A 21,640-nucleotide genomic window follows, 5' to 3' on the forward strand; every position below is an offset into this window, starting at 1 on the left:
ATGTCACTCACATAATGCAATAAAAAAAAATTTCCTTTGTAAAACTCTAAATGAGTGATCCCACAGTCTCTACTTAAAAGGAAACATTATCTTTCAATGAATCCACTTCTGAGATGATTTCATATTGGGCAAAAAGCTGTTTTTCTTTTCTTTCCACAGACAAGTCCTAAAATTGGGGGGTAAAAATCCCTCAGGCCCACATTCAGTTAACTTTTAGTTTGTCAAGGCAGTTTTACACAAAATGAGCACAAATCCCCAAGGATGGGCCATTGTGCTATAGAGGGCACACAATTTTCTGAACATTTTTAAAATTTTCATTTTTATTTTCAGAACCCAAAGAAAACTGTTAACATATTTTCAAATATTTAATGACCATTTTTCAACATGCCAGGTGATGATTTAACAGTTACACAGCTGCTGGGTCTGTGTTCAGCATACTTCAAAGTGTACATGTTGGCACAGGCTTAGAAGAAAGAACAGATGTACTGAATACGTAAAGGGTATGTTTGCACTAACACTGTGGTTACGAGGATCCTAAGTCTAATACACACTAAGTCTAATACACTAACCAAACAAGCCCAGTAAATGAACTGATTTCTGAGTGGAGGTTAGTTTTATATTCCCGTACGGTTCTATTCTGAACTATGTTAAAGTTCTCATTTGCTACTGTATGAAGTAGGAAATCTTTGTATTTTTGGCTAAAATCCAGACAGATATGTCTGAAGCACTGTCCTTTTGTGCCAACTCCCATGTAAGTGTTCTAGAGTATCATCAAAAGCCTGGCTGTTGAGCATTTAGAAATTGGTGCAGTGATCCCTGTGAGCCGTTGTTTCCTGAGAGAATGTTTTCAAAAGGGCTACTAGATTGCTGTAAGAGTGGTGATGGTAACCCTGTATATGTACTATTGGACTTGTCCCACTAAAGATGGAGTTTTGTAGATGATACTGGAAGCCATGGAAAGTAGAGATTACCCAGGAAGAAAGTAAATTGAGAAGGTGACCCTGAGCAGACCAGACCCATGGAGTACCAATATTTTAGAGATGAGCGGAGAGAAAGAGCATCCACTCCCCAGCAAAAGTGATAATGTTGTTAGTAGGAAAACCAGGATCTTGTAATGCCAGAGAGCCAAGGAAAGCATGTATTTTTAAGAAACAGTGGCCTTTATGAGACAACCATCATTAAAGGTTCTTTAAACGTTCTTGTATACATATATACATGATACACACACACACACAGAGTGGAGCAAAAGTAGCTTAGAGTTGTTCATATGGAAAATCATACAATTAATAAATAACAGTACAATAATTAACTCTATGTTTCACATACTCATAATTATAAATCTACTTTTGTTTGCTACATTTATATATATTTCATATATATAAAAGAAACATACCAAAACTTAGTAATTACCCTATGTCAAAATTTCTGATTTTTTGCTTGCCTATCATATATTCTACATTTTCCACAGTGGGCATGTACATTAGAGCACCTTAAATTGTATCCATTGAACATGCTTGCTGCCCAACTGCAGTCTGAAAACTTTTGACTAGTGGGTTCTCTCCAGTGCACCTGCATGTCTGCCCTCACCAGTTGACTAAATGGTGGTAAAAATCAGTTGTATTTTTTCCTAAGCCTGTTGCTGTGGGAAAAAGTAAAATATTAGGAGGGAAATTATAAACATCTAGAAATATTTTGCACTCAGATTGCTTTCACAAGCTCTCTTTAAATACTTCCATAGATGTAAACAAAAATACAAATATTTAAGTTAAAATAACTTGAAGCATGTCTCACACCTTTATGATAATCCTTGCTTCAATGACTTTCTAAACAAATCATTGACCACCTCCTACTTTCAAATCCATTGGATACAAGTGCTTCTCCTGCTTCTCTTCTATGGCAAATAATGAAGTATTTGTTACAAAATATTTATGTATTTAAAATAATGAAATATGTAATGAAAATAATTAAATTAGAATATTTAAAAATATAAAATGCAAAAGTAATAAAAATATTTAAGAGGATGAAAGCACAGCAACAGAATATAGTCTTCATTAAAATAACTTCCTATTACTGTATAAATCAAAGAGTTAGTATAATGAAAAAAGAATACCTATATGTTAGGCATAATACTGTTCAAACAACTTAGAACTCATGATATCTCCAAAAGTCCAGAGGAATTTAAGTTAAACCCCACAAAGCCAGAGAAAATAGGGAAAACAACAATAGAATACATGCACACTCTTCTTCAAGAGGAAATATTGGAGGGATGCTCCTGGCTCAGGAGACTAGAACATAGTAAATGCTCAAGAAATATGTGTTATCACTTGAATGAAGGAATCCCTGAGGCAGTCCAAAATCCCTCATAATCGAGGTTTTCCAGAGCCCTCGAGAGCTGCAGTAGATTCTTCTTGCGCACATGGAGCCCTCTTTTCTGAGAACGGCACCTTCCCATCGCAGGGGGCAGGTTCCAGTGGCCATGTATACATCTCTCCATTCTGCCTCCCTACGAGTTCACAGATTCAAAAGACACCTCGGTCAAGGTGGATCAGATTTGATTTTTCCAGAATTTGAGACTGAGAACTGAGAGATAAGTTAGGAGAAAAGAGTTAGCCTGAGACAAGGTTGGTCTTTGGCTGGTGTCTGGGAATCTAGATTTCAGAAATGTCCTCTCCTGTCTCTAACAGAACAGGGTGATCCACTATGCCTGGATTGTGCAAACAATGTGGTTTATGCTGAATACCTGCTTTGCTAGTGGGAATCTGGAATTTTGGCATGTGTAGAGGGTGCTTACAGGAACAACTCCCAATGAAAACTTTAGGTGCCAAGCCTCTAAAGGGCTTCCCTGGGCCGAAACACTTCACATATGTTGGCATGCTTTTGTCACTTGATGAGGTGTGCATTCTGCCACCTGTTGTAGGAGAGAGAGAGCATAAGAAAGTCTGCACAGTGGTTCTTCCAGACTCTTCCTGTGTTTTTTTTTTTCCATTCTGATCCAGCTGTGGATTCCTGTTATATGACTACAATAAATCTTAGCCTTGAGTACAACTACATGCTGAGTCCAAATGTGGTGTGGTCTGAAGGACACCCAACACATGTTATGGGTGCCACTGGAGCCGAGTACACTAACAGCTGTGCCCTATTAACCCACACACAGCTTCTGCCAGTATTCTCAGAGCTACCTCTGGTTTACTCCACATATCCTTTAATTCTCAGAGACCCTTGTATCTCTAAAATCAAGTCCCCTCTTTGCTTAAAATAGCCAGAGTTGGTTTCTGTTGCTTGTGACCAAAAGAATCTTAGCTAATGCAAGAAATAAAAAAATAAATTACAATAGGCATATCTACATCAATTACTTTGTTCACTGCTATAAGCAAACATGGTGGGGGCACTGAATAGTGTTTAAACTTAGTGCTTAAACTAAAATTCAATACAATTCATTTTCATCATCTGGTCATAAGCAGCCTCCCCCCAAAATATCTAGATTATATCCACAGTCTATTTCCATTCAAGACAGCATATGATTAAAGCAAGTGGAAATGTTAGATATCTTTAAAGACACTGAAAATTCCCAGAAAGGGAATTTCATAGCTGGAGTCCCTTAGAACCCTATCAAAATGAGATGGCTACCTCCAGCTTCAATTAAGGAACTTCATAGATAACCACATTAAAAGTCAAGACTTTGTACAGAATACTATATTCTGAACACAAAACTCAGGTAGATCTAGGCTGCGCAACTGAGTTAATTTCATATCATACCCTCCAGTCCCATCACAAACACAGTATCTTTATAAAATAAATTTATTTTACCAGTTATTTACTTTTTAGGAAAACAAAAACAAAAAAACCCAGGCGTTGAATAGAAACCTTGTTCTGGTCCTTTCCATTTTTCCTAATCCTTTACAAATTGATAATAAATCATAGTGACCATTCACAGAGTACTAACTTTTGCTATACACTGTGCTGGATTTTTCACACACATCATCTCACCCAGTCCTGGCACCACTCTGAAAGAGGTGTCCTTATTGCAGAGGAGTAAACTGCAGAGGTTAAGTGACTTACAAAAGGTGACACAGGCAATTAGGAAGCTGAAATTTGAATTCAAGAATACTTTACTTCAATCCAGTGTTTTATTGATTATGCTATAACAAAAATTCTATGGTCTACACTTGAAACTAATATAATACTTTATATCAACTGTAAATGAAAAATTTTTTAAATTGAAAAGGGAAGCCTATATAGCAAAAGAGCCTATATAGCAAAAGAGCTGAGAAAAGTAGAAGTCTCTGAGACATTTTAAGTATAAGAGCTAATGTCATTAGCCCTATGACTCCAATAAAGGCTCCTCTTATTTCTAATATGCAGCATACCCACGACCAATCATTTCGACTACTAAGGTTAGTGTTACTGCCACAGTCAGTAACCATGGAACGCTATTTGGAATCCTACGGCTCCCACCTCCCGATGATCACTATATTCTGCCATTTTTTAAATAACCCACATCTTCCTTAGTGAAATTTATATCTGTAAATCAACACTTCTAAACCCATCTTGATTTTAAATTGGGACTGTTGATAAATAAGTTCAAGTTTACTTGGAAACTGAGGTTTACAGAGATTAAAGTACACACTGTTACTAATAGTTGGCCACGAAGAACACTCATCATGGGTCAAATTTTAACTAGTGAAACCACGGCCATCCAAAAGTTTACAAGAATCAAACTCACTATCTCTTTAAAGCCTAATACAATGGAAGTCTTAGTGAATGATGTAGTCATCCTATGCAGGCAATGATTTTCAGCCAAGATAAACATGAAGAAAAATGGCTGGTGAAGGGCAAAGGGGAGAAGGGAGACACGATAACTCTGACCATAGCCTCTCCTTCTTCTTACGTCACCTTTGAGGTTGGAGGATGCCATAAGTCATTTTCAGTCCTTTGATTTACTTTGCCAGTACTGAAAAGTTATATACCTGATCCATCACACCAACTCAGTCATTCCTCTCAACCAACCTTTTAGGACAAGTAGCAGGTGACATGAAAAAAACTAGAGCCCAACAAATCACGTCCTTGGCCTCATCAGCCTATTGTCCTAATCGATAGAACTGACAATAAGCATACACTGACACAGAATTTAAGGAAAAACCCAAGTCTTAATTGTCTTCATCAGCAAAAAAATTATTACTTTTTTCTGAAACATAGTACATACTGTTACTAATATAGTAACAGTAATATAGTAGATTACCAAATATATAAAGTGCTTCCTTTCTTGGCATTTGAGGTTAAGGTTGTATGTGCACAATTCAAATGCACTGTCATAAATAAATTGCATATACAGAACCCTATTTCCATGTCTTAATAGGAATGAATCATTTAATAAGTATTCAGTTAAGTGTAGAGCTGAGAAAAATGTAAGACTAGGTCTTTACCAGGCAGAATCTTAAAATGTGGGAAGATGGTCCTTACATAAAATAACATACACAAAAAATCTCAAGAGTTCAATGGGCTCCACAGTGAGAGTAGAAGGAGTTCAGACCAGGAAACCCTGGTGTGGTCTGGAAAGATATCATGGAGGGGATGGAAATGGGGCTGGGCCATGAAGAATGGGCAAAATGTACAAAGGCATAAAATGAAGAAGAACTTTGGGTAAAGACTGGAATGTGGGGGCATTTATGTTGGAGGGAGGTAAAAACGAGAAGGTAGAATGGATCAAGACACATGAAGGGCATTAAATATCAAGCTAAAGAATTTGGATTTTATTCTGAGAGGCGAAATAGAGCTTTTGGAGACCTGAGTAAGGAAATGACTGGATGAAATCAATGTTTTAGAGAGGCTGGACTATGCAAGAAGGGAACTAGGCTAGCAGTTTCACCTTTTTGAAGCCACTGATCGTTTGGGAATTTAATAAAAGCCACGAGCCCCTTCCCTAGAAATGGATACACATACAGGGCTGTGCAAAATTCACAGATCCCCTGAAATCTTTTCATAGGAGTTTATGGACTCAGATTAAGAACCCTTGGTCTAAACATCTTTTTGTAGTAGACCAGAATTAAAGGACTAGACTAGGATCCTAGTTAGTAAAAAAGAAAATAAGGCTTTGCGAAATATAGTGCTCAAAATTTGATATGAAATAGGAGGTAAAAAAGTTGAAGGTGGAGTGCTTGTCCTAGAATTTTACAATACACCTGTAGAGGAGATTGCTGTTATTCCCAATATCCACCTTCTCTCCTCTTTCATGAGGAGTCGCAGCCAGACCTGATGGAGAGGACCACACATTCTCCAGAGAAAATGGAGTTTGAGCTGGAGTCAGGAATTGAATGGAAGATGATCATGTTCTACAATACATCTGTAGCAGAGACTGCTGTAATCCCCAATATCCATTTTCTTCTCTTTCATGGCAATAGATAGCTGAGTATATAACCACCCAAAATAGAGATACACATTCCCAGGCTTCCATGCAGCCAGTGTGGCCACGTGACTAAATTCTGACCAATAAGAAGGTGGTAGAAGTGATGTATGCAACTTTTGGGTCTTGCTAGGTCCTCTTCCCTTCCCCCTTTCTTCTGTCCTACTGGCCAACATGTGGATATAGTGGTGAGCCAACTCAGACCTAGCAACTTTTCCAGAGTTGAAAGCAACACACACAGTATGGTGAAGGAACAACATAGACCCCCCCCCCCTTAACATTGCAGAGCAGAGTTCTCATACCAGCTTAGATTTTTACATATCTTACTTGCCACTATTATTCCAGGTCTCTGGCACAGCCCTTGAATTCATCCCATCTAATACAGAATTTGGTAACCAAGGGGGTTTGCTGCTAAAACAGAACTAAAATGCATGACTGGCCTAACAGCCAGGCAGTCAGTACCAAGGACCCATATAACCCAGAAGAGAAAGCTGATGAGCAGTGTTATGCTATCTGACCAAACATTTGGTAAAAGTGTCACCTGTAATAACCTGAAAGGCAAACTACATGCCCACAGAGCCTGTAACTCAGTAGCATGTGTTCACTGTTTCTTGTCACTTTCAGGAAAGCCTAGAGAGAGAGATGAGGTCAAGTTGGAGCTTCCAAATCAGCAAAAAGAGATGGCAGGAAACTTACTCTGCACATAGATACTCTCTGTCTGTGGTCTCAGTACGTAGAAGGCAGACCCTGACAAGTTTGGAAAATTAGAATTAGAAAAGGTGGTTCTGAAAATAGTGTCTAACAAGAGATAAGAGAACAAAGTCCTTCATTGAGTATCTTCTGGTGAGCATTCTCTGATAGACAAGCAGAGCCAGCCAAGAATTCAAGATCCAATAAAAAGTGTTGCCTTCCCACTCAAACCTATTATTTTGATTCATCTCAAGGTAAAATTCATTAAATGTAGGGAGCTAAATGGGTAGAATACAGAAGTAGTAAATAAAAGACTAGAGTTTCTTGGCTTAAGTATTAGGTCTAGGTGAGATCTTTCACTGGGCAAATTGCTTATAGAATGACCAGAAGCAAAAAAATCTACAGACCTATGAATTTTACAAGAAAATCAAACTGCCAAATAAATCCCAATTCAGGACAGGAAAAATATCCTGTACCTGATGATCCCCTGCAGTAACTCTCAAGCTCCTAACCTTATCAAAATAGACCGTGAAAGGGTACAGTTCCCATGGAGGGCATGTCCACATCAGTTATGGCCACAGAAGATAATGGATAACGAAGAACCCACACGACAAAGCCAGGGGAATGGGCAGAGGATAGAGTTGAAGGGCCAGATAAACTTGTGAACTTACTACAGAGCCACATCAAACAGCTTTTATCATTCCTCTGCAATAGGACCCAGNCAAATAAATCCCAATTCAGGACAGGAAAAATATCCTGTACCTGATGATCCCCTGCAGTAACTCTCAAGCTCCTAACCTTATCAAAATAGACCGTGAAAGGGTACAGTTCCCATGGAGGGCATGTCCACATCAGTTATGGCCACAGAAGATAATGGATAACGAAGAACCCACAAGACAAAGCCAGGGGAATGGGCAGAGGATAGAGTTGAAGGGCCAGATAAACTTGTGAACTTACTACAGAGACACATCAAACAGCTTTTATCATTCCTCTGCAATAGGACCCAGTAACCGATCTGTACCAGTGGCTGCTACAGATTCCTCATTCTTTCTTTCTACAAAAGGAAGTTTTCTTTATATATTGTATGTGTATACATGGGGTGGACGGCAGTTCATAAAATTCCACACCATGAGCAGTCCAAGCCCAACCACACATTCTCCAGAGATAATGGACTTTGAGCTGGATTCAGGAATTGAATGGAAAGAGATGACCAGGTTCTTTGTATGGGAAGAAAAGCTGAGGATATTTGAGTGGCCAAAAGTATCAAGTGTGGTAATTACTAGTTATTTACCAATATCTATTTTCCTTTTCTTCCTCACAGTAATTTTTAGCTGGTACATGGCCACCCTGAATAAAGACTGTGCTTTCCAATCTCCCTTGCGGGCATATAGAGACAGATGATCAAGTTCTGTCCAATGAGATACTATTGGATGTGATATATGCAACTCTCCTTCCCCCTTCTCCCACACAGTCTAGTAGGAGATAGTGATCTACTAAGAGTTATTATAAAACAATATGACAAGTTCTAAACCATAAAGAAGGAAAAACTCATAGATCTACATGCAGTGGTAATTTTGAAAGTGATACAGTTACAAAATGGCCCGCTTACTTTTAAGTTTTATTCAAAATGTAAAAAAAAAATAAGAAGAAAGAAAATAAAATTTTGTTACAAAAATAAAAAATAACTTTGTTACCCTTAGCAACAAAATTCCCTAAGTCAGATCCTGTAACTGTGCAACAATTGTTTCCTAGGATGGCTTTGACTCTTCCCTCCCAGTACACACAAGATCATACCCTTGGCCTGCAGTTCTAACTCAATAATGGACTTTCAAAATTTCACCAATCAAGTTTATTACTAGTGGGAAGGGGCAAAATTTAATGAGGGAAGAGGGGTTGTTATATATAAAGTCAACACTTCCAGGGACTTTTTTCAAAACACACCAGCCCAAATCTTGCAAGATTAGTTGCATATAGTCTTCTAGTTCAGAACCACCAGTCCAGGTTTTTCCAAGGCAAAGTTAATTCTCAGCTGTCAGGCTGTTATAGGAATTCAACAGAGACAGATTGTGAGGGGAAACTTCAAATAAGATCACAATAATTATGCTTTGAGCACACAGTAGTACAATCTTCAATGAAGACTAGACTTTCAAACACATTTTACAAATATATCCTTTATTGACTATAAGAGTATTGGCCACAGATGGCCATGGACCATCTGTGTTAGGGAATTACCTGAGGTGCTTGATAAAAACACACACTCCTGAACCTCATCCCAGAACACTGAATTAGAACCCAGAGGAAGGGGGTGGGAAGGAGGCCTGGAAACTGGCACTTTAAATACCATTCAAAGTGATTTGAACACACACTTATGTTTGAAAACTGACATATAAAATTTTTGACACTTTAAGATATCTATAATCTTACCCTCCAGAGATTAACAATGTAGTTGGCCAAATACTTCCCTAAAGAAACCCCACTGCATTCAAGAGAGAGAAATCAGGTTTATTCAAAATGTTACCTGATGTCAAGAGCAAAATACTGAGATTCTAGTGTGTCATGTAAGATTCAAAGGTCTAGTGCTTAAACGATGGAGGGGATCTTCGATGTTAATCTAACACTGAATTAAAGATACCAAATGATTTTATTCTCATAATTGATCTGTATTCATCTTCTCTGTGAGGATGAATAAAGATACAATAACTTTGAGCACAAAATAAATGATCAAAATTAATCTCTTGCACATGAGCATGCAGCAGAAGAGACAGGCTCCAAAAACTGATACTCAAGTCCTTTAATCCATTAAAACTCCAGTAACATGGATCTAAATTCAGTAGAGTTATAAACTCTGAAATTAAAAGTAAGAGGCTATCTCGAGGACATAGACAGATGATAAATATCATGCTGCGATCCAACACCACCAACTGCCCTCCTCGCCCTAGCAAGACAGTCGTGATTCCCACATTCCCGCTAACTCTAGCCTTGGACGTGGCCCTGAAATGCATCCTTGGCTAAACTACAGAACTGGGAGATCCTAGAAGTTTTCTTTTCCCGCAGTCCCGCCTCCGCAAAGAGCTGAGTTCCCACAACTATAACCAAGGAACAGAAAAGTATTAACTCGGACGGCGGGAAGATCACTCAAGCGTGGAAGTGACGCGGAGACCCTGACCTTAAAGTTCCTCCATTACAGAGGCTGGACAGAGGGTGTCCTCGACACTGACAATACCCACGCCTGCCTTTCTCTGCTGCCTCACCTACCCTTCCTCCTTACCCGGCTGCGCGCAGACTGCAGACCCCCTGAAGCCCGACCTCCTCCCCAACAGCACCCCACCGCAGGCCTGACCAGAAGGCCTCCTGCCTCCCCCAGCCCCTACACCCACGGCCGCGCCCCATTTCGAACCTGGTGAGCGCGCCAGGGCGCCTCCGTGCTCCCGGCTGACGGGCTTCCTGGGCCGGTAGCCATAGACACCCCTGGCCGTCCGGTAGCTGCGCCGGAAGAGGAGCGGAGGGGCCCGACCGAGGCTTCGACTTGCTGCTGCCACGGTGACCGAGGCCATGCCCCACCTGGTCCACTGGTCCGAAGGACGAGGGAAAACACCCACCCGGAGCAGAAAGTGTAGCTCCAGAGACGCCCGGAACTCGGGAAGGCACCTCGCGGGAGGCTGGAGCCAGCAGCCCCGCCCCTGGACAACGCCCCCATGCCTGATTGGCTGGGGGCCGGTCCTCTGAGCCCAACCGGAGCAGCAGTCCACTGGCCGAAGCCACGCCCCTGGACCCGGCGGGACCCGGGGCGGGGGGTCCTAGACGCTGAGGGTAGCCTGGATTTGGGGAAAATGCGGCGTGTTAAGACCATACCGGCTTTCTGGTACAAAATTTTGTATCTCTGTATATCCTATAGTCTCCGACCAGAAGTATTTACTCACCACCCCTTTGCTGGAAGCTGCCGAGCACAACCATACAGACACGATGTAGGTGGTCACATAGAAAGGAAAAATTGTTCTTTAGAGAAAGTGACTGGAACTGAGAGACCAAGGAATGTAAAAAGGAAAGATCATGTGAAGGAGACAGAAAATAAATATCTTCCCCCTTTTTTTTCTTAAGAAACATTGGGGGAGAAAGTACAACATAGATGAGAAGGAGCCTCTATGATAGGAATAAAATAGGAGTGGAAAGAGATTGGACATGGAAGATTTCAGCAGTATAGAGATATTTGAGATTCTTCACTGGTTTATCTCTGATAGAGTTTCCCAAACTGCTTTATCCTGACTCACCTTTAACTTTACCGCTATAGTGGGAGAGGAAAGAAATCTGAATTCTTCCCTAGTCAGTCATCCACCATTCCATTCCTGTACATCTTCCCCCAAACTCCTAAGAACGTTACACATATGAATACAAGATGCCCATCTACCTCACGCAGGTAACCACTATGCCCACCAAATACTCTGCTCAGTTACAAAGATTAAGATACAGTGTCTGCCCTCAATCAGTTCCCAGTCTAGTAGTAGACTGAGCTCCACACGCAGTATGAGACATGCTATGATACAGGCATGTGCAGATGCCCCACAAGCACAAAGGAACAGCATCCAGAACAAACAGGTATGTCAGGGGGACTGCCAAGTGGAAGCAACACTATGAAACAAAATCTTTGAGGGTGAAGTTTGTTACATGATTAAGATTTTTTTGTTACAATTTTAACACAAGAGAGTTCAGGACATGTTTGAAAGATGTTACAGAATATTAAGTAAAAAGTATAGGAGAGAAGGATAACCCAGTGGACTGAGATCCATGGGAGGGGGTGGTATCCAAGCACAGATGACACTAGAAAGGAGAAGAGGCATGTTCTCCATTGATACAGATTAAAAGAAGAGAAGATAGATGCAAAAACGGAGTTATAGATTCAGTGGTGAGATTCCGAGGGAGTTTCTTCTATGAGAAATATGAAGTATTTCCCCTGAAAAATTACCTGAGAAGGTGCTAGGGAGTAGGGAGATAAATCAGAGTTGAGGAAGATGGAGACAGTATGAAATTATTATTGAGGAGAGTAGTAAAATGTAGAGGATTGTCTTAAACTTTGGGGGGGGGTCATCTAGTTGTGGTTGTTGACCATGAGTAGAAGGAGATACTACATTTTATTCTTTTGTGACTTTCTCCATTAGTGCTTAGTTGCCTTGGTACTGAGGTCGGAAGGGTGATGATTGGATTCATTTGGGCCTAGAGTTTTTCCAGGCAGTAATAGGAAAGCTAAGAGGCAAAGGCATTTAACATATTAGTTAGAGAATGACTGAAACAATAAAACATGGACTCTACACTGGGGGGGAAAAGGGTAGCAAATATAAGAATGCATATATCCCATCTTTGGACCCTATATACAGGGTCTGGCACAGATAATGCCCCTCTTTTATTACAAAATCATTTACTGGAAAATCATAAGTATGTAATTCTGTAACACAACCTAGCACACTCCTGCACACCATATGACATTTTAGATGAAATGTTCAAATTAAAACTATAAATTATTATACCGGTATTAGTACCCCACCAACCACACTCAGGCCAGTGTTACTTCTGCCGGACCCTGTATCAGGGGTGTCAAACCCATTTTCACTGGGAGCCACATCGGCCTTGCGGTTGCCCTCAAAGAGCTGACTGTAATTTTAGGACTGTATAAATGTAGCTGTTCCTTAACTAGGGGGAAGGAGCTCAGTACTGCTGCTGGGTAGAAACAAGGTATCAGGCGGATTCAGTCCGTGGGCTATGTGTTTGCCACTTGTGCTGTACATCCAAAAGAGTTCTCAAATCAGTCCACTCTCCCTAGTTGGGGCCATCAGTACCTCTCAGGGAGCACCATAGTAGCTTCCTAAGTGGTCTTTTTGCTTGGGTCTTTCCTTGGTTAGCCATACTTCTTCCCCATTGAAGAGTTATTTCTTAAAATTAATGTCTTATATTGCTATTGCCTGACATTTTTTCATGGTTTCCTGTTCTTTGGATAAAATCTAAATGTTTTAACATACCTTTAACTTCTTTAAAGATCACTGATCTTGACTCATTTCTTAAAATTTTATCTTGCCATTTTCCAGCCAGAAACTCAACATGCTATGCTTTTCCACACTTCCAAACTCTTTTCTTTTGCAATTTCATGCACACTCATAGCTTTAATGAACAATAATAAAAGAATGGCACCGAATACCAATCACCAGCATAGGTCTCTCTTCTGAACTCAGGATCCACATATACGGAATATGACCTACTGACATCCTCACTTGTTAGTGTACCACTAGGTACTCATAATGTACCAAACTCCATGATATGTTAAAATACCATCCTTTTAGAACTTTGTGGCCCACAGGTCCCAACTAAACTGCTGGTGTATGCTTTGTTTGCCATCACAATGTCTTAATTTTTAAAAATCGGATGCTAATATTAAAAATGTGGAAGATTAGCATGCCTTTTCTCTCAAGAGTACCCCCATGAATTCTCTTCCCTCTCTTCTTCTCCGAGGTGCACTATCTTTGCCTTTCTCCTAAGCTCCAAGAGTCTTTCTTCTACTTCTGTATTTGTTTCCTTAGCTTACGCAGCCCACTTGGCTCACTTTCACTACCTCTGCCACTTTCTAAAAAAAACTTTTTTTTAAAGATTTTATTTATTTATCTTAGAGAGGAAGGGAAGGAGAGAAGGAGAGAAATATCAATGTATGATTGCTTCTTGTGAGTCCCCACTGGGAACTGGCCTGCAACCCAGGCATGTGCCCTGACTGGAAATTGAATCTCGATCGTGTGGTTCGCAGGCCCCCGCTCAATCCACTGAGCTACACCAGCCAGAGCTAAAAAAACTTCTTATAATTTGAAAAAATATGGAAGCTTACATATTAAGGTCTAGATTTCCAGTTTTTCTTTAAAAGCTAAAAGATCTGGCTACACTGAACCCACTTTCCTTTTTTTAAAATTTTAATTGTTGTTCAAGTACAGTTTTCTGCCTTTTACCCCCATCCCAGCCCCCCCTCCAGCCCTCCCCATCTCTCCCATTTCCACCAACCCCTGTTATTGTCCACATGTTCTTTATACTTGTTCCTGCAAACCCTTCCTCTTTTCCCCTGAAATTCCCTCCCCTCTCCCCTCTGGTTCCTGTCATCCTGTTCTCAATTTCAGTGTCTTTGGTCATATTTTGCTTGTTTGTTTGTTTTGTTGATCAGGCTTCTGTTAAAAGTAAGATCCTACAGTATTTGTCTTCCACCTCCTGGCTTATTTCAAGTAGTGTAGTGCTTTCCAGTTCCATCCATGCTGTCGCAAAGCGTAGGAGCTCCTTCTTTCTTTCTGCTTCACAGAATTCCATTGTGTAAACGTACCATAGTTTTTGAAACATTCATTTACTAATGATCACTCAGGTTGCTTCCAGCACTTGGCTATTATAAATTATGCTTCTATGAACATTGGGGTGCATAGATTCTTTTGAATTGGTGTTTCAGGATTCCTAGGGTATAATCCCAGCAGTAGAATTGCTGGGTCAAAAGGCAGATCCATTTTTAGTTTTCTGAGAAAATTCTATACTGTTTTCCATAGTGGTTGTACCAGTCTGCAATCCCACCATGAACCTACTTTCCTTTATGGCAGAAACCAGCTGGAATTGAGTAGTGGCTGTCCTCTTTAGGCGGCACCTGTGTGCCAGTTTTGTTTACACCACTCTTAATTTTATGTGGTCTGCCTGCCTGAATCCTTTAGCCACTTGCATTTTCAACCTCTAGTCTGCTTTGATTTTGCCTGCCCCTTTTCTCACCTTTATGGAATCACACTTCCTGAGGCCTCACTATGCTCCAGTGACACTATTTTCAGTCCCTTGAACACTTTTTTCCTATTTAAGGATCTTCACACATATCATTCCCTCTGCCAGAAAAGCTCATTCTCCTCCTCACCCTGCCCCCAACAACACAGACACATGGTTAACTCCCACCCCACCCTCCTTCTCCACTGGGCTCAGTGTTACTTTCTGAAAAAAAGTGTTCCTGACCCCCCTGGCTAGTTTTATTCTTTCTACCTCACACACTTATAGCTCTCTACTACACATTTCCTTATTATATTCATATACTTTGAAAAGTGCTTCTTGAATACCAGATACATCATAGATAACTGTAGTTATCTAAATTCTTCCCAGTTATAGTATTTTAATTGTTCTCTCTCTACTCTTCCTTCCAAGCATAATTACATAATTGATTAAATATATGTAGCTTAATGTGAGTATGATGTGACTCCTATGTGGGTGGCCCTCCCACTAAGCTGTAAGCTACAAGAGTGTGGAGATTGTGTTTTTTTCTTTTGATCTTTTGATCTTCGAGAGGCCACCTACGATAACCATGTGACCATTTTTAAAAACGTACGCACGAGGGATACACAGCATTCTTAATTATTGCCTATCAATCATATACTCTCTCATGTAACTCTTCCACTGGCTGCTATGACATTCTGCCCCAAAAGTGATAGCCATTTTCATTAGCTTATTACTATTAAATTGATATTGAATGTTGGGTATAAAAAACATATTAAGGGGCATCCCTGTTTAGATGAATCTTTTATTCATTTGGAAGAAATAGGCCCTGGCTGGTGTGGCTCAGTTGGTGGCAGTGTCATTGCGTAGACCAGAATGTCACAGGCTCAATTCCCAGTCAGGGCACACACCTAGGTTATGCATTCAATCCCCAGTTGCTGTGCATTCAAGAAGGCAACAAAAGTGATGTTTCTCTCTTACATCTATGTCTCTCTCTCTCTCTCTTTCTCTCTCCTCCTTCCTTGCTGTCTAAAAGCAATGAGGAAGAAAATGCTAAAATAAATAAATGGGAAGAAATGTGATAAATACATCCCTATGGCTATTTCTATAGCTTCCATGAGAAAAAACTTAGGGAAGTATAATGTGTATATTATATCAGCAGTGCAGAATCTTCCAGAAAAAAAAATAAGCTAGAAATGACACCCATTACTTTCCCTTACCCCTAGCACCCGATGCAAGAAGTGAAATGATGCCAGAAGATTCTCTGGGTAATAACCCTTTTCCCCAGTTATATTTCTCAATGTGACATTATCATCCTGGGTTATGAAGGTAACAATTTTTCACTTCAATTCTTAAACACTTGGAAGCAATAAGGTGTATTGCCAAAATTGAATTAAAATAATGAAGTTGGGGATCATAAAGTGTAACCTACTCATTTTTTAAATGACGCATCTGAGTCAGAGGCAGGTTACGAATGATTTGCCCTACTTTCCCTATGTTACATGTGCAGAAGCCACACTCCAAGACAGGGCACCTGGTCTTTCCTTCCCAGCCCAACCCCCTTTCCTTTGTACTTTCATGGGCACAGGGTTAGTAACATACTGATCTGACTTAAGTGGACACTTTGTCCATATATATATATATGTATGTTGATCCATCTCATTAGAACTAGATTATAAAATCATATCTCCATATTCTATGTTCTGATTGAGTAAAAAGGGATATCTGTATTATTGTGTGTGTGTGCTATTTGGTTATATAAGGTAAGGGAAACTTTTTAGAATGGGAGGAAATACTACGTAAGAGCATGAACTTTGGAATCAGGCAGTCTTCAGCAGAGATTTTATTCAGCAGCTGTGTCATTCTGGGCACATTATTTAACCATGCTAAGCCCTAGTTCCCTCATCTCTAAGAACAAGGAAAACAGTATCTACTAAATTAACAATTTTCAGCTTTTTCACTTCATGGCACACACACACTAATTACTAAAATTCTGCAGCACACACACACACACACATACATATATTGCCAATCTGACAAAAATAGATATAATTTTGATTCATTCACACAAGACAGCTATTGTTATGTTGAATACTATTGTCATTTCTTCATTTGACACTCTAAGGGAAAAGAGGTCAGCGCCTCTGACAGAACAGTCAGGTACTGTGTGCTTTAAAAATTCTTGCAGCACACTGGTTGAAAATCACTGTATTAGACTCACCGATTAATGCCTGACACACACCAAGAAAGAGGTGTCTGTTTATTTCTCTCCATTCATCCATTCAACAGCTCAGCATTGAAAACTTGAATCACATAAAAAGGGTATGGTTTTGGGTACTTGGGCTATTAAGAGTTGGTATTTTGCACGGTAAACAGAAATAAAACTCTAGTCTGTTAGGGTGGTTGGTGATGCAAGCTTAGAAAGAATTCACAATGAGAAGAAAATGTAGAGAGTAAAGTTTTCATTCACTATCCAAGAAAGGAGAAGGGCATGGTGTGGAGAGATATACCAGCATTTAGGGGTAGGGGCTTTGAGCTTTCACTGGATTAAAAAAGGGTAAAGGGGGCTGCCACTGTGTAGCCCCTGAGCTATTAGGGCACTGTAATCCCAGGCTACGCTTTGTCTCAATGTTACCTTCCACCTGTGGCTGTAGGGAGCAGTTAGTTCTGTTCTTGCTTTCCAGTAATTTCCAGTCCTGGGGACGGGAGAGTAAAAGCTCAGAAGAGTAAAATGGCAGTCATGTTTACCAAGGTCATTGGCCTGCTCAGTAATTGGTGCCACATAGCAAATGATGCTGACTTTATCCTTTCATGGTCTATGACTGTTTCCTCTAGAATATTCTCTTCTTTCACTCTGCTTTAATTCTACATATGCCAGCAGCAGTATACAGGATTTTCTCCCTCTTCCAAGAAAGCATTTGCAGGGGAGAAAAAACTTTTCCTTTATCCTCTTAGGTTCTTGCAGTGGGTGGATGTGAATTAAACTAACTAGGCAGATTAACAGAAGAAAAGGCATACAATTTTTATTAATGTGTATGTATGTACACAGGAGTTCACACAAAAAAGTGAAACATAAAGAGGTGGTTAGGCTTGGTGCTTACATATATTTTAACAAAGGACGGGTGCTTGGGTTTCAAAGGATCATAAATCATAGGGAAGTGACTAGGAAATATATAAGGGAGAACCCAAAACACCCCAGGATTTACTTAAAAAATTGTGTATTTATTCTTAATTGTTTAAACTTCCATCACCTTCAAAGTACTCTCCATTTGATGCAATATACCTATGGGCACATTTTTCCACTGCTCAAAACCACTTTTAACTAATCGATTTTGATGCCCTTTAGTGTTTCTGATGTTTTTTGGTTTGGCCTCTTCCACATAGGCAAAATGTTTCCCTTTGAGACTTTGTTCACCCAGGAGAAACAAACAAAAAAAAGTCCCTAGGAGTGAGATCAGATGAATAGGAAGGTTGAGTCATGGAGGTCATGCTGTTTTGGGTCAAAAACTGCTGAACATTCAGTGCATTGTGCTTATAAATCACCCACTATGAAATGGGCAAACATGCTGAGTATTCAAAAAAATTTGCTGAAGCCAAATGCAGCCTCTCACAATAACACCAGTTGGTACAGTAATACAGATGGGTTCCTAGAACACTCACCTAGCAGGATAAGCCTGTACTAGAAAGGATCTGCTCTGGCATGAGGGAACTAATGAAAGATGGTTATCTTATTTGCATAAATGAACCCATCTGGTTGTTGACACTCCATCTCCCCTAATGAGTTATTCTCCTATTCCTCATAGGGGGTTTGTGAGGGGGGTACACACCCCCACAAAGGGAAGTTCAAGCCCTGCTTTTGGGCAAATAAAGGGGAGCTCTAGAGAACTCTTCCTGCATCTGTTCTTAATTGCCTTCACCTCAAAATAATACTTTCCACCAAGTAGCACATTTTAGGGTGGCATATCTGGATCCCCTTGAGCACCATTAACTAAAAAAAATAAAAATAGAAAAAGAAGTAGATAGGCTTAAAAACCAATATTAAGTTCAGTTTGGGGCTGCCTAGGTTTGAAGTATGTGGAATATTTCATCAGAGACATCACAATACAGGACAGGAATTAGAGAATTAAGACCAGTGAGATGACAGAGGGTCAGTTTCTCACCACTTAGCCCTTAGTTCCCCCAAAGAACACTGCAAATGTTTATTCTGCTGCACAAATTGAAGTGAAACTGACATTACAGATGACATTTAAAAATCTCTGTCATTATTGGTTACAATAACTGAGAACACTTCCTTTTTCCTTTCTTTTTTCAGCTCTATTGAGATGTAAATTTTTAAACAATATTGTAAGATCTTTAATTGACAAATAAGGTTATAAGCAGTGACTTGACTTTCTCTTCTTTTTAATATTCATTTTAAAATTCACTGTCTTAGCAAAATTTATAATGCTGAAGTAAAAGGTTTCAGGTGTACTGGTTTCCCCACAGTGTCAGGGCAAAGAAAGGGCGGTTTTAAAGCACCATTTATTCAAATTGCAAAGCCATTTATATTGTGTTTATTGTTTCCAAAGTGATTTAGAAATAGCAGAGTTCTAAGTGCTTTTATTTGAATTACCTCATTTAGTATTCACAGAACCCTATGAACAACTACTACAGTATTATTGTCACCATTTTAAAGAATCAATGCCTGTGATCTAAACTGTTTAAAGAATTAGCCCAAGTTCAAATAGCTGGTAAATGTTGGAAATAAAATTCGAACTCATGTAGTCTGACTTCAGAGATGCATGTTCCTTGCTTTCCACTGTGGCTTCTAAACCACTTCTCTTCCACTCTCTCTCCAAGGCCTTGGCTCCTTTGGGTTCCCACTTTCTGTCTACACCTCCAGCTACTGCAGGTCTTTCGTACCACCTGTCTGTCTCCTTTAATGCACAGAAATTCTGGCTGTTTGGTCACTGTTTTCTTTATTCTCTCCTGTCAATACATTACTACACACACACCCACACCCACACCCACACCCACACCCACACACACACCCCCTCTGGTCCCTTAACTTCCTTCCATAACCCAGCTTGGATCCCATGATCCTTCACTATAATCATTCTCTAGCAAACACCCCAGACTCCTTTACTTTTCCTTTCTCTGTCAATATTTTCATGGGAAAAAAAGCTACAACCCTGATTAAACCTAACTATCCATCTCTTCTGAAGAAACTGGCATATATATCCTGGATGGTTTTATTTTAAGTTCATGACCACAAACCTCAGGTAGCTTCCAGCATGACCTGTCAATCCTCACTATGCCTTTCCTCTCCATTGCTTTCACACTCTTCAGGGTGTTTCTTTCCTACTTTCTTTTTTTCCCCCCCACAACTCCCACAGTCTCTTCTTCAGCTCTTGGTTGCTGACTTTGCCTCCAATTTCACTGAGAAAATAATACCAATCAAGAACATAGTACCACCTACAAATCTACAAGCCAATCTGTACATGCTTCCATCTTCCTCTTCTCTCTTGATATCATGTAGAAATGCCTCTGCTTCTCTCAAAGGCACTCTTTCCACTTGTGCTTTATTATTCATTTTTAATCCTCACTCAAGCATATGTTTCTTGATTTTAGAGAGTGAAAGGAATGTGGGGCAGGGGAACAGAGAAACGTGGATGTGAGACATCGATCAGTTGCCTCTCGTACACGTCCAGACCAAGGATCAAACTGCAGCCTAGGTATGTGCCTTGACCTTTTTGGAGGGTATGTCGGGGGAAAGGGGTAGGGTGATGCTAAAACCAACTGAGCCTCTTGGCCAGGGCTCCACTTGTTCTTAGGGTTCCATTTCTTCTCACTGACACAAGGATTTTGCTTCTACATTGTCATTTTTCCTCTCTCCTGCATCATTAATATTTCCCTCCCCATGGGATCATTCTCATTACATCCCTCATTTTTAAAAATGCTATAGAGAGCCCTGGCTGGTGTGGTTCACTGGGGTTAGCACCAACCTGAGAACTGAAAGGTCATTCCCTGGTTCGATTCCCCATCAGGGGATGTGCCTGGGCTACAAGCCCAGTCCCTGGTTCGGGGTGTGTGAGAGTCAGCTGATGGATATTTCTATCCCTCTCTTCCTCTCTCTCCAAAATAAGAAAGATATAAAAGATAAAATAAAATCCTCCCTGACCTCACATTCTCCCGTAGTTATACATTTCGAGTGCTCTTTGCCACAATATTTCTCAGATACCAATCTGTCCCCAACTATTTCACTGAACTGCTTCCTGCAAAGTCAATATTGATCTTTACAGTGTCAATCCATTTAGCACATTTGAGACAGTTATCCACTTATTTTTTTTAAGCACCTCTTTTCTTAGCTTTCATGACACTACGCTTGCCAGGTTGTTCCTTTCCTCAGTCACTATATCTATAAGTTTCTCAGGGCTTAGTACTGGATCCTCTTCTCTTTTTACATTTCCTTTGGTGCTCTCATTCTTTCTTATGGCTTTAAATACTAGCTATGTTGGTGACATTCAAATTATCATTTCTATGCCAGAATTCTCCTCTGATTTCCAACTATCCGAACTATACATTTGTCTGTAGTTGGACAACTGAGACCTTCTAATTCTTCAGGTTTCTGTTCAAATTTTGCATGATTAAGGCTTTCCTGGCCCTAGTTACATTACTCAATTGGTTTGAGTGTCTTTCTGATACCTCAAGGTTGTGGATTCTGTCTCGAGTCAGGGCACATACAAGTATCAACCAATGAATGCATAAATAAGTGGAATGACAAATTAATGTTTTTCTCCCTCTCTCCCTTCTTCTCTC

The 21,640-nt window shown here is 40.1% G+C and overlaps 1 protein-coding gene across 1 annotated transcript in view; it reads right to left on the reverse strand.

Moving 5' to 3' along the window:
- DHTKD1 (dehydrogenase E1 and transketolase domain containing 1) overlaps positions 1 to 10,736 on the reverse strand; it is a 44,893-nt gene extending 34,157 nt beyond the window's left edge. The window contains exon 1 of the mRNA XM_037066004.1: positions 10,488 to 10,736. Coding sequence (XP_036921899.1) covers positions 10,488 to 10,644 — 157 coding nt within the window. The 5' untranslated portion in view covers positions 10,645 to 10,736. The remainder of the gene's footprint in view (positions 1 to 10,487) is intronic.
- Between the last annotated feature and the right edge of the window lie 10,904 nt (positions 10,737 to 21,640).

This window comes from Sturnira hondurensis, unplaced genomic scaffold (genome assembly GCF_014824575.4).
Source record: "Sturnira hondurensis isolate 20B ecotype Veracruz unplaced genomic scaffold, ASM1482457v3 Scaffold0016284, whole genome shotgun sequence".
Classification (NCBI taxonomy): Eukaryota; Metazoa; Chordata; class Mammalia; order Chiroptera; family Phyllostomidae; genus Sturnira; species Sturnira hondurensis.